General features: G+C 39.6%; 1 protein-coding gene across 7 annotated transcripts in view; it reads left to right on the top strand.

Annotated features, from left to right (window-relative positions):
* Window positions 1–13,437, top strand: part of HELZ (helicase with zinc finger) — an 85,012-nt gene that overhangs the window by 57,785 nt on the left and 13,790 nt on the right. For all 7 annotated transcript variants that reach the window (XM_064395243.1, XM_064395238.1, XM_064395244.1 and 4 more), the window contains 6 exons: window positions 294–441; window positions 2,756–2,939; window positions 3,902–4,130; window positions 7,220–7,424; window positions 11,343–11,394; window positions 12,198–12,391. In XM_064395243.1, the coding sequence (XP_064251313.1) occupies window positions 294–441; window positions 2,756–2,939; window positions 3,902–4,130; window positions 7,220–7,424; window positions 11,343–11,394; window positions 12,198–12,391 (1,012 nt within the window). The remainder of the gene's footprint in view (window positions 1–293; window positions 442–2,755; window positions 2,940–3,901; window positions 4,131–7,219; window positions 7,425–11,342; window positions 11,395–12,197; window positions 12,392–13,437) is intronic.

Here is a 13,437-nt window from a genome sequence, read left to right as displayed (position 1 = left end):
CTGAGTGAAACATCAGTGAGAATGTTGATAACTTAGTCGAGCTTCAGATGAGAAGAGAAAACAGCCTTTGTAGAAAAAGTGTTGGAGAAGCATATTTTTAGTGCCTTCTGCTGTGTCTGTAGAAGGGAAATATCAGTTCAGAGAAATCATTTGAAGATGCTGAATAGTAATCAGTGGTTCTGTTTTCCTTATGAAGTATTTTGTGGTTGCATATTTCATCAGGGAGATTTGCATATTTTATCAGTGAGCTCATGTGTAGACTCCACATTTTACCCTGTTTTGCCTCGTTACAGTTACACATCCGAACTTTTCTATGAAGGCAAATTGATGGCAAGTGGAAAGCAGCCAGCACACAAAGATTTCTACCCTTTGACTTTCTTCACAGCACGTGGAGAAGATGTGCAAGAAAAAAATAGTACAGCTTTTTACAATAATGCAGAGGTAACTCTTCTTTGCTTTTACTCTTGATTGTTTTTTTAAAGCTCCACTCCCCCAAATTTACTGGTTTATGTTCAGTGTGGGTGGAAGACATAAATTGTCCTCTACTAGGAGAGTGGAACATGGAGTTTGCTAAACATGATGTAATGAAAATTGCAATTGTAGTAAACATTTCCACTAATTTACCTTCTTTTTTTCCTCTGCAAATTATAAGCTGCAGCTCATTCTCCCAGGCTCATTCTTCAGGAGAGAAGATTTGTCTTTCCTGATAATTTATGTGACATTCTGATAGATGTATCTTAGCAACTGAGAGTAACTGCAATTTGAAGTAAAACTTAGATTTCTTTGACTGTTGTAGAAATGTTCCCACTCAGATAAGAGTCCTCAGGAGTAACATTTCACATTTCCTTTAATATGTTTAGGATCAGTGTCTAACTGATAATGTGCAGATGAGATTCTTTTAGGTGAGAACTTATTCTCTGTTTGTTTCACATAGATTTATTGGTATTCCTCAAAAATTACTTTCATTCTCTTTCCTTCCCTTGTGTTTAGAAGAACCAAACAACCCAAGCCCACAGAAACAAACACATGCAGCAGCACCCACCTCCCACCTTCTGACTTGAGAATGCTTTTCATAGTGGAAGATGCCTTTTTCCAGTCACCTCCAGTTGGAGAGGGAGGGAAAATCAAAGACATAACAGTGATTTTCATAAGCTTAGGAGGAATTTCTAGGTAGTGTTTGTTGTGAAGCACTGCAGAGCTGCCTGTTTCCCCTTGTTGATCATGGTGGGACTCCTCTGCTGCACAATTTGAAACCTGTTTGTTGTTGTTGTGCTGCCCTTGTTAAACATTCTTTGTTGTGTTAAAATATCTTCTGAAATAAGAAGCTCCAATGACTTCTGGACACCTGACTGCTTTCATTAATCTACTTGGATTGCTTTGCCATTTAAAAAAAGTTGTAAAAGACCTAAAAATATCTTCAGTGGCCAAGTAACTGTCTGAAAACTGTGAGTCATTAATGGCCACAGGCAGAAATGAAGGACAACGGCTCCTTAAACACCAGCAGGAAAAACTGAAATTAGATGATGAGGGAGATTTTTTTCTGTTTGACCCTTAATGGATGTTTGCATTGGGGCATCTTGTGGTTCATTGATGCCTATATTAAGAATTATTCTGGGAAATGCACTTTCCCTTGTTGGTCTTCATTTAAAAATATTCCTATGTGGTATTAATTCTAAATACATACCTAGAAGCCATATACTTTCTGAGAATCTTGCCAAAATACCTACAAAAGATCCTTATTTTCCTGCTATGGTTTTTATAGATATCAAAGTTTATTCTAATATCCTTTGTCAGCAGAGCTGGCTTTTAAATGCAAGAATTGATGTCACAAAAACCTTCAGTACTTGCTTAAAAACAGTCCCATATTTTCAGTATCCTCTGAAATTGCCAAAAATAAACTATTTGTGACTTTTTAAGGATTAACAGATATTTTTCTTCTTTATGAGGCTGAGCTTGCATTTGTGATGCTGTAGGAAAACAGCACCATGAATTACCATGCTTTAAATAGCTGGAGAAATAATTTATTGAATGTAAATTAAAAAAAAAAAAGACAAGGAGTCACAAACCTTCTATAAGGTTACTCAGAAGTGCCTTGTGCAGTGCAGTACCTCTGGTGGGTTGGAATGAGCTGCTCTGGCAGGAGGTTAGTTGGAGGCTGTCTCCTCACAGAGGGAGATTTTCAGGTTTTAATACACATTATTCTTCTCAGGTAGCACATTTCATAGTATTTCACAGGGAGGAGCTAGCAGTTGATGAATTATCTGAAACTCCCAATGGTATCCTTTGGAATGGGAGGTCGTTGTGCTCTGGTATACAGGTGCTGTGTCTAGAGTTATCAGACATGATAAGAGGACATATATCAAATGCAGAATAAAAATTAAATTATAGCTATTTGGGCAGTACATTTACTTACAGAAATAAGTTGGAGTATGGCAAGAAAGGTCCTAATGCACTTGACATTTTTGTAATAACCTAAGAATGAAAATTAAGGTTATCAATGTAATTTTGAAGTTTGTAATTTTAACTGTGACTCTTGTGGGAAAACTTATGTCAAGATAAAAAAGGGTGCTGTATAGTGAATACATTGTTTTACTCCAGGATACTTTTAGTATCCCTGTAGGATGCAGTAGTATCATTGCTTGTGTAACACTGTGTCATGGAAGCCTTTCAAAGCCTTAAAGCTCGAATTCCTTTCCGTATCAAAGCGCGCAGCTCAGTGGGGCATAACTTTTAAGAATCCTGCCTTTTCCCCCAGGTGTTTGAAGTGGTGGAGCGCGTGGAGGAGCTGAGGAGGAAGTGGCCAGTGGCCTGGGGCAAGCTGGACGACGGCAGCATCGGGGTGGTGACCCCGTACGCTGACCAGGTGTTCCGCATCCGCGCCGAGCTGCGCAAGAAGCGCCTGTCCGACGTCAGCGTCGAGAGGGTGCTCAACGTGCAGGGTGAGCAGCTGGGCTGCCCATGGGGAAGCGTCCCTGCTGCTGTAATGACTTCAGAAATTGCCCTGGAGTTTGCTAAAACCGCCCTAAAGCCGCGGGAGCAAAAGGAGAGCTGTGGTGCAGGCGTTGCTCCAATGCTGACTGTGAACTCGCGGATGTCAGACTGATCTCGTTTATCTCAGTGGATGTCAGATTTATCTTTTCTCAAAAAGATGTCTTTATCTTTTCTCAGAATGAAGTTCAGCCGTACTTAAAAATTGAGTGAAAATTGCGGAAAGCGATAGGTTTTTAACAGGATTTTAATGTTTTTAACAAACTGATAGGTTTTAGAGTTCCAAATACAAATGTAACAGAGTTTTAGCCTCAGAATGTTTTACTGATTTCTTTTCCATCTGTGGAATAAACTGCAAGGAGTCTAAAAATTTAGGTGTTTCTTCCTGAAATCACATTGATAACAAGGATTTTGTGTAGGCATAGCTGGTTGCTAGGTTGCATTTCTAGTCAGTAATAAACAAAGGCAGATGATAAAGTAACTGAGTGACAGTGAGTGGTTTGCTGTGTTTTTTCATGGCGGATATTCATGTATTTGAGAATTTTAAAAATATGAATCAAGAATGTCCAGAATTTATTTTTAAGGTAGAATAAATAAATCAAGACTTGTTATTGACTCATAGGCAATGCTGTAAAGATAATTAACATTTCAGAAGGTTCAGGAGTGATTAATATCAAGGTGAAAAAATAAGTTTTTTAAAGAGGAAATATTCTTGTAATGGAATATGCTATTTATAGTGCATCTTTTAAAATTTTTAAATCTTATTATTCTTGCATAAAGCTCTTCATGTGAAGGGTAGCTATGAGTTCAGAACATCTAGGTGTGAAATCTGGCTGGCAAGGGCAGTGGTCTGGCCCTGGTAGGAGCAGAAATAGCAACAATTATCTCAGAGATGTTTTTTGTTTCATTTTAGGAAAACAGTTCAGAGTTTTGTTCCTCAGCACAGTACGAACACGGCACACATGCAAACATAAGCAAACTCCAATTAAAAGGAAAGAGCAGTTACTGGAGGATTCAACAGAAGACTTGGATTATGGTTTTCTGTCTAATTACAAACTTCTCAACACTGCCATTACAAGAGCACAATCCTTGGTAGCTGTGGTTGGAGATCCTATTGCTTTGTGTTCCATTGGAAGATGCAGGTACTTTCTCTATGTTCCTTGGTTGATCAGAGCTAAGGGTACTGGAAAATGTGTTTATCTGTGACTGGTGGATTTAGGAAAGTGATGGTTACTATCATATATGATAGGGAAAAATGTGAGATACCTACACCTGGCTATGACAAACTGTCTTTTCCTATATTTATTGTTGCTCACATTTTCACTTAACAACTGAACATGCTTGATTTTACTTTCTAGTAGGGTTTTTTGTATACCTGTTACAATTTTATATAAAAATCAAGGTAATGCATAATTTGGAGTTTAAAATTGTGATTTGAATGGCAGTCGTAGGATGGTAGAAGACTTGAGAAACATTATTTATGTTTTGATAGGTCTTCATGACACTAGGAAAAAAACTCTTTAAGATTTGAGTGGATTTATATTTTGTAGACCTAAATGAAGAAATGTGAAAAATGCTGAGATATGTAAACACTTACGTTAAAGGTTCCAAGTTCTTGTTCTTCAAAGGGTTTTTTTCGATGGAAGAGCTGAAATTTTGAGATGATCAGAGATAAACCCTGCAGCTTATTCTCAAAGAGAGGAAACAGTGCACTGACTACATTATTAAAATAAAGCTAAAAATACATGTTAGTTGTTATATCTATATTGTGTTCTACTTTCCTGAGCAATGCTTGTGCTACTGTGTTGAAAAGGGATGTGGTTTTCAAAGATTAGAGTTGAAAAAGCCAAATGGAATTCAAACCTTTGTTTACTGTATTTATGAAATATAACCTGAATTTCACCACTTCCCTGCTGGGGCTGTGTCAGGAGTGTCTGTACATGAGTGCAGTGATCTGCTTTAAATGGCTTCTAACATCTTACTGACAGGGAAATAATTGTTGTGGGTTTAATTCACTTTTCCCTTACCTGGTTGAGTTTTTTACGCAAGGGTGGTTTATGGAATGAGCTGATGAGAAGGAGCCCCTGTGCCTCCCAAGTGCTCCTTCAAAATATTTGAAATAGGGTGTGCAAAAACTTAATAAAATAAAAATATAGGCTGTCAGCATGGTAAATAAATTACAGTGCTGGCAGTTAAGGATTGGGTTTGCATTTTGAAGAGCAGCAGCTGTTTATGGATGTAGAGCTGCTCCAAATTATGAAACTGAAAGATAATTAAGAAACAAGGAGCACTGAAACTTTATTAAGATGTATCTCGAGCTTTCCCTTTAATACACCATTGTCTTGTTTCACTGAATAATTGAACATTCACTCTTTGAAAATAGTGCTGGAGGGGCTCAGGGAGGCTGCTGGGAAGATGGTTCTTTTTTAGTACAACAGGAGTAGAGAAGTCTGAAAGAAGTGACATTTTGTTAGGAAAAACAGACCTCAAAAAAGTTTAGAGTGTACTTGAATTTTATAAATATTCTAATACCTGTCAAAATGAGTCAAGACTGTAATGATAGTTGTAGAGAGCTTTGTGAAGTGTGCCCAGGGTAATCATTACATTCCTGTGTGCTCCAGCTGGACTGGGCAGAGCTGTTTTGGCAGACACCCCCTTTAAACTCCCGAGCACACTCAGAGGCAGCAGGGTTTTATTCCCTGTTCTTACAGCCCAGAACAAGTGTTCCATGTGTGGAGAGACTGCTTGGGGCATTTTCAGCAAAAGTGGATGGGTCTCAGTGGATTTGGGGTACTTGGCAGTAGGTTTGGTGACTGAATTGATTAATCAGAGGGAATCCCATCATTAAAGCATCCCGGTGATGCATTTAATTTTGGTTTTTAATTCTCGTTTAAAACCTTGCAAGATCTATTTGCCTTAGAGCAAAATGCAGAAAAAGGGCCAGCTTGCATCCTGAATTTTAAAAGAGCATTTCTTGCCTCTATAAAATCACAGCAGAAATGGGCTTTTAGGGAAAACAATTTTGAATTCTTAAAAACATCAGTAGCATCACAGTATTCTTGCAAGACAGACATTTGTTCTTTCTCACAAAGTCAGGTCCTCAGCAAAATGTGACACTGCTGGTACAATTAATGTGCAGCAAGCTCTCATTTTGCAGGTTTTGGGGAAAGAGCAGAGCTTGCTGATAGGCCAGACCTTATTACTGAAGGGTGAACAAGCAAGGGTTATAGTCAAGCACACCTTTACTCTTGATGCTTTTGAAAGAGACAGCTCAGTCAGTTTTGTTGGGTTTTTTTTAAAGTGACGTCTTCAGACCTTATTTAAATAACTTTTAAGCTTCAGTAACTTCACCCAAAAAGTTCCTTTGAAGGTTAAAAAAAAAATCATAAGTGCAAAATTTTATGTAGATCCTGCTGTGAATGTTAACCAAAAAAAAAGACTTTTTTTTTATAAAGCAGGAGAAAGACATGTCATGAGAGAGCAGAAGACAGGGAGGAATGTTCTTTTATTACATGGTTTAAAAAACCCCTCCATCCTCCAGAAAGTTGGAAACAGAATTTTCATCGACAAGTTATGCATCATCTGGTGGTTGTTTTCCTAGCTCAAAAATACTTCTATATGTTATGGAGAAATCTGACATGCACTAAAATTCATGCTTTTGTTTGTTTTCCACTAGAGGATCTCAAAGAATCTCTAATTTTCACTTGTCTCTGAAGTGTTTCACAAGAGTGGTTTTGAGGGCATATCTCAAAACCCTTTGTATTGTTTTTTCTTGGCTTTGCTATTTGTTACACTGAAGGATCTGCCTAAATGCAGAGAATGTTCTTGACAACTTCTGGGACTGAGAGTCTGTGTAATTCCTGTCGCTATTTGAGCTTCAGTAAATGCCTTAAGTCATACATTCCAGAATTTTAAGCATGGAGTTTGCTGGTTTTGGTTTTCTAGGAAAAAGTTCTGGGTTGGAGCTGTCCATGGCATTAATATCAAATGTGGTACCAGCCAGTGGTGACCTGCTGCACATGGACAGGGCTGTGTGTCCATTTGGAGTGGCTGGGGAGCTTTGCCCTGTGCTGTGGGGCTCAGCTGCAGGGAGCAGGTTCAGGGTGGATGGGTTGGTGTGTAAAATGAGCACACACAAACAATAAAAATGTCCCACAGTTACATTAATCTGTTTTCATTTTAATAACAGCCGTTGAGCCTTCCTCACTGTTTGTACAAATAATTTCCGTAGGAAATTCTGGGAAAGGTTCATTGCCCTGTGCCACGAGAACGAGAGTCTTCATGGCATCACGTTTGAGCAGATCAAAGCTCAGCTGGAAGCTCTGGAGTTGAAGAAAACCTACGTATTGAACCCTCTGGCCCCCGAGTTCATCCCGCGAGCGCTGCGGCACCAGCACTCAGCCAACCCCAGCAAGCAGCAGCAGTCACCTCCGAAGGTACAGTGTTCCTGGGGATGCCTGCTGTCAGCAGAACCTAGAGAAACAGCATGAAAGGTTTATGGAACAAGCTGTTTGCTTTAAAATTGCATCAGTGCAATGATATGAATGCAGATTGCAGAGGGATCCTGAGCGTTTTCAAGTGAAAGCTCTAGACTTGTGTTATCATAGAGTTTTTAGCAACTTGGGGTTGTCCAAGCCTTGTTTCCTTACTGCAGCTCACCTTGGCCTGTTCACTGGCAGTTTTGAAGTGACCCTGGAGAACTTCAGCTCTGGAAAGTCAGCATTTAGATAAACTAGATTAAACCCTCTGAGGAAGAGCCAGTCCCTGTCCCAAGCTGTGCTCTGACTGTACCTCAAGAAACAACAGGTTGATAAAGACGATGACAAGGAGTAAAAGCATCCTTTTCATTAAAATAATAGCCAAAAGGGATTTGGTTTGGTCTAAAAATCACATTTAAAATTCAAGGACTTAAGTTATGTAAGATAATTTTTGATGTAATTAAAAATAAGTTGTAAACTGGTTTATTGCATAGATTAGCTTAGTGATAATGTCCTTCAGAAGACCAGATTTCATTAGCATCAAGAGGACAGAAAGATAAAATTACCTCTGAGTGGTAATTTCATCAGCTCTTTTTATAAAAGCAGGTGAAGAAGTGATGAAAATACATAGCTTCCTTAGGATGATAAAGAAAAACCACTAAATTTTAGAGCTTTCTTGGGGGGTGATATATTAGTAATGAATTCTGTTTTAATAGTTCTTTGTAGTTTATATCAAAATCATTTGGGCTGTAATTTAATTAAATTGTGTTTAGAGATGGAAGTGAAATGCAGGTTGTCAGCTTTGTGATGAACTCAGTGTACAGGAAGGAAGAACTGCACATATTTCCCATAGCTTTGCAGTTTTGTTCGAGGCTGTATCATTGAAATGAAATTTTTACAGCAGGTTTTTTTAATACAAAGAGGAAAGCTTTCCCTTTGGCAGTCCTTCCCAAAAGGGAGCTTGTAAGGGAGAACATTTGGTTTCTTCATCAAGATGCATGAATTACTTTCTCAAACAAACACCAGATTTCTAAAGCTTCTAGTCATGTGTCAAAACACTGGGCCTACAGAAAACCAGAAATTACAAAATTGTCTTTAAAAGCCACTGCTGTACTCTCATTTTTCATGATCCCTTCAGTTTTTTCCTTAATAATAGAATATCATTATTAATACTTTTAGTTTCCTAAATGAAAAAAAAAAGACTTGAGAATGCAGGTATAGTACATTTAGGAAAAAAAGGGGAGTGAGTGTTGGGGAAAGTGAGAGTCTTGTAAGTAGACAGCTTTATTTTATTTTGCTTCAGTTTGTTGGTAAACTAAGCCCTTGTGCTGTTCCAACTGCCAACACTCTATTTTCATCCTAAGATCTGAAGTGTTTGAGCCACCTGTATCACAATTCTAAATAAAATCTTCCCTCTGAATGCCACTGACAGGTAGTAAGTGTGTGCAGTAAGAGCAGAGCAGTGAGCAGGTAATAATCAAATACCCTGAGAATACAGCTGGGATCAGGGATGCATTTCCCTTTGCTCAAGTTTTAAAAGCAGATGGTTGGTTTTGCTTACTTTAGACGTCCTGAGCACAGTATACTTAACATTAAAAATGAAGGATTAAAACCTAGTGCTAGTGCATTTTGTAGCACAAGAAATAAAACCAGTCTTCAATACAGTGTTGTGAGTTTATGGACATTGTGCAAGTCAGGGCTTGTCTTGCACATGTGCTGAAAAGTGGTTTTGTACAAGCAGCACTTCTTATTCAGCAGAATTGCTCCTGGATTTATGTAGGGACATCAAAAACCTCTCTGCTGTTTAGATTTTAAAGAAGGAAAACGTTTCAGTCTTGTCTGAGGGCAGCAGCCAGCATGGAGCTGTGAGGGCAGGGCCTTGTCCTGTGCTTGTGTGGCTTGGCTGGCATGGCAGTGGGAAGCAGGGCTGGAGCTGCATGGGGACAGCTTTTATTGGAGGTGATGATGTGGAAAGGGAAAGTTTCCAGAACTCAGAGCTTCCCTGGGGGGACTTCACGTACAGTAAATGAAGCTCTGAGTTTACAACTTTGCTACCTCCCACTCACTGCCTGCCAGCTTTGGTGTGGGTTCAGGCACTTAAATCAGGGTGCATCATCACCCCAGACATTTCCTGCAGTCAGGGAGGATCACAGGTCAGCATAAATCTCTGCAGAGTTCTCTCTACTCCTGTTTGTTAACCAAAGGGGGATCCAAGGAATGACAGGGCTTTTAGCTGCCTGCACTCACCCAGATCTTGGTCTCAGCTTCCTGAGAACTTTTATGTAATGTAGATTTTTATATTGCAAAGGTGGAGTGAGTTTTTAGAGGAAACTGAGTGCATTTGTGCTCCAGTGTTGTCTGTCACCATCAGTTCTAGGGTAGGTTTAGGTATTCTGGAGACGGGTGGGGACATGAACCTTGGTGTGAAAATCTTTGAGAAATAACAATTGAGTTTCATAAGACACTGTGAGGAGAAAAAGAAAAAGGAAAGGCAGCAACTGCCTTTGCCAACTTCCTGGTGGCCCCAGCTGACTTTTATGTACCAGTCTGATCCAGGGGCATACTGAAGCTCCCAGTGAGCAGGACAGCCCCTCTTACAAACTTAGGTCATTATTTTCTTACAAGTTTATGTAAGTATGTAGTATATCAGTTTGAAAAATATGGCACCTATAAAATACAGGTCTGACAGGTTAGATCAGAGGTTTGTGCACATGCTGCTTGCCTCTGACATTGTAACAGGTACAGAAATGCTGTGTGCTGGCCATCAGTCATAAAGGCTATAGCTCCTCCATGTTTTTAGATTGAATCTTTCTCGCTGAATAAACAGGCTTCCTTTGTTTAAGTGCTGCAATGAAAAGCAATTATTATTTTATTTTTCCATAATTCGTTTTTCAAATGAGAGGAAAATTTGGAGACCAGTTCTTTAATCTGGTTTATGCATGAGTCAACATTGTCAAACAACCTGTCTTTGTACCCTGACTAATTTGCTCAGAGTGCTGGAAAACTGCCTAGACTTATCTCCTGGGCAAGAAAAGTTTTGCAGCATCAAAGCATTTCTAGATTTATTTTAAATTTGTGAACGTACTTAGGTCCAGATTAAGTAAAGTATTTCTGTGCTGCAAAGGACTTGAGAGCATGCTGGCAGTGGAATAAGTGCTCACAGTTTATGAATATTAACTAATTAGTTGATGCTGCAAACTCATGAGAAAATAGGAGGGATAACTCAGGTCTGTTAAAATCCTTTTGTAATGTTTCACCAAGGAAGAGCAGTTTCCCCCAGCACTGGGGTTCTCTTCTCTCCTGTATTGCACTTTTGGGGAGCAGTCACAGAGAAGCCATAGCCCAGAAGCTGATAAATGAGATGGGCAGGGAGACAGTCTCATGGGCTGGGTGAGCACCTGAGTAAAACTGGGGGCAGCTCCTTTGTCTCCAGCATTCCTGAGCTGGAGCCTGGAGCAGAAAATGGATCATGCTTCCACTGAAGCTGCCGTGGCAGAGGGGTGCTGAGGGTTGCATTGGTGCTGGGTGCTGCTCCTGCAAGATGTGGGACAGTGGGGAATAAAATGGTGAGAAAAGAAACTCAAAATATCTGCTGGAACTCTCTTTGCATCTGAAAACAGGCCTTGGGAGAGGGTTGTCCCAGGGGGAGTTGTAATGACCCACTGGTTAATTGAATTAGTGGTGTTTTATGTCCAGCTTTGCGAATTCATAGGCAGGTGGTGGAACTGAATGGTTGAATGTGTAAGAATAAACTGTTGGGCTGACTCCTTTCAAACTCTGTTTTATGTTTAATTCTCATGTTCACCTGAAATAAAAAGCTTTGGTTTGTGTAAGAATGCAAAGATCGCTATTATTGGTTTTTTTTTTCCTTTAAAGGGCAAGGTCCATCATCATAACCAGAATGACCATTTCCCACCTGATGGAATTGGTGAGTGCCTCTGCAGTTCCTGGGGAATCCCTGAGCCTAGTGAAGTGACAGTAGTGTGACATACATTGAGTATCTGGTCTCTTCCCTGTTTGAAAGCCATTTACTTGTTGTTTGCATGTGGGAATCAGGTCACAGACTGTTAAGTGGACATTTGGTATTTCCGAGGCTCACCCTTTGTAGGTGTTGTGTGCACTTATTTTAAAGTTTTAACGCAAACACAGTTGTTAGCCTTTAAAAAAAAAATAGCTGTGTTTGAAATTCATGTACAGCCCTGTACCAGGGTATTTGCACTAGAAGGGTTTGGACATTATTTTGCATGCACTGCTTTCTGAGGTACTTTGAAGTTGAATTGTGCTGTCATACATCCAGATATTACTGATCATACCTTTGCAAGCTGAATAATTTTGTTATTAATTTGGAAAAGCATTAGATGGAGCTTGTCTTCCCTACTAAAGAAAGGAGGGTTATTTTAGTTTTTGTTCAGTGCTTACAGCCACCCTGACTGTCAGCATATTTAATTGGTTTGGGACATTCTTTCATTAATGCACTTACCAGCTACCTGTTTCTCTGGATCTCAACTTGTATTTTCTGCCTCTTCAAATTTTTGAAATGGAATACAGGATTTGATTAATGCTTTCTCTTGGTGCATCAGACCTGTGCTGTTAGAGAGTTGCACATTTACTTTATCAAGATAGATACTGTTAGGTTGAAAAAACAAAGAAATTATCATCTTCATGTTCTTTTTGTGTATTTATCTTCTTTTTTGGTATGTATATATCTTTTATTTTTATCTTTATTTTCAGTTCAGCCCAATCCTTCTGTTCTAATTGGAAATCCTATCCGAGCATATACTCCTCCCCCTCCTCCTCTGGGACCTCACCCCAATCTGGGGAAATCTCCAAGTCCTGTTCAAAGGATAGATCCACACACTGGGACAAGTATTCTATATGTACCTGCTGTCTATGGAGGAAATATGGTCATGTCTGTGCCTTTGCCTGTAAGAATTCATTTTCTGTTTCTCCCCCCTCCCCACCTCAGTTATTGTGTGCACATAAATGTATGGCAAAATCACGTAGTGAATTTCTTGCAGGTTTTTTTCAGCACTCCAAATCTCTGGGCTTTGCTGGCTTTAGGAGTGGCAGGGCAGAGGACGACCTGGAAATAAGGACCTGAAAGCTTTGCTCCCCCAAATAACTCCAGGCAGGCTAAAAGCAATTTCATGTTCGTGTAATTTGGTGTGTTTTAGGCACACCAGTGGAATCTGTCTCATCTGACTTGAGACACCTGCCTCTGAATTATTTGCCTGGTTCAGTTCTTAATCATTGGAGAGACCTCAGTGATTCACACAAGTTTGTTTCTCTTTATTGGCGTCACACAGCAAATTACAAGTTTTGGATGTCTGCAGTGCAAGGTGTCTGAAGTGAAGTGATAAGAAAAATAAGCATAATGGGATGTTTTTCCCTTCCAGAGCCTCACAGTGAACCAGTTTCCTCTCCAATCCCTTCCCTTAATGACATTTGGGAACAGAATGAAGATCTCTAAGCAGGTCTTTTAGGCTACATTTATGCATGGAATTTTGGATTACAAATCAAACTGGTCCACCAAAATTTGCACACGTTAAAGAAGCAGTCTCTGCTTTATTTTTCCCCTTCCCAGCAACATATTCCAGGAGGAAAATGCAAGGAAAGAACAAAGGCTGCAGAAGCTTGTGGAATAGCATGTCTGTGTTGTACTCAGCTCCTGAAGACTGTGGCAAGGATGTGGAACCCACACATGCAGATGTGTTTAATGCCATTCATAATGCTAAATGTTGGAATACGGCTAATTTGGTTTTTTCCAATAATTATGAGTCCTCTGTTGTAATTTGGGTTATGGATGCTGAACAGGGGACTTGCTGTAGTTTCAGTTTTGTGTCTTAGATCAGCTGGCAGCTGTAAATTGGTTTTCTTTGCTAGGCCAAGGAATTTTCCTTTTTCCAAGCTTACTAGAAATCTGCATTTGGTGGATAAATTTAAATGCAATGAGAAGGCCAGCAGCTGTATC

This window comes from Passer domesticus, chromosome 20, assembly GCF_036417665.1.
Source record: "Passer domesticus isolate bPasDom1 chromosome 20, bPasDom1.hap1, whole genome shotgun sequence".
Classification (NCBI taxonomy): Eukaryota; Metazoa; Chordata; class Aves; order Passeriformes; family Passeridae; genus Passer; species Passer domesticus.
Note: the sequence above shows the minus strand (reverse complement) of the source record. Positions and strands in the feature narration are given on the sequence as shown.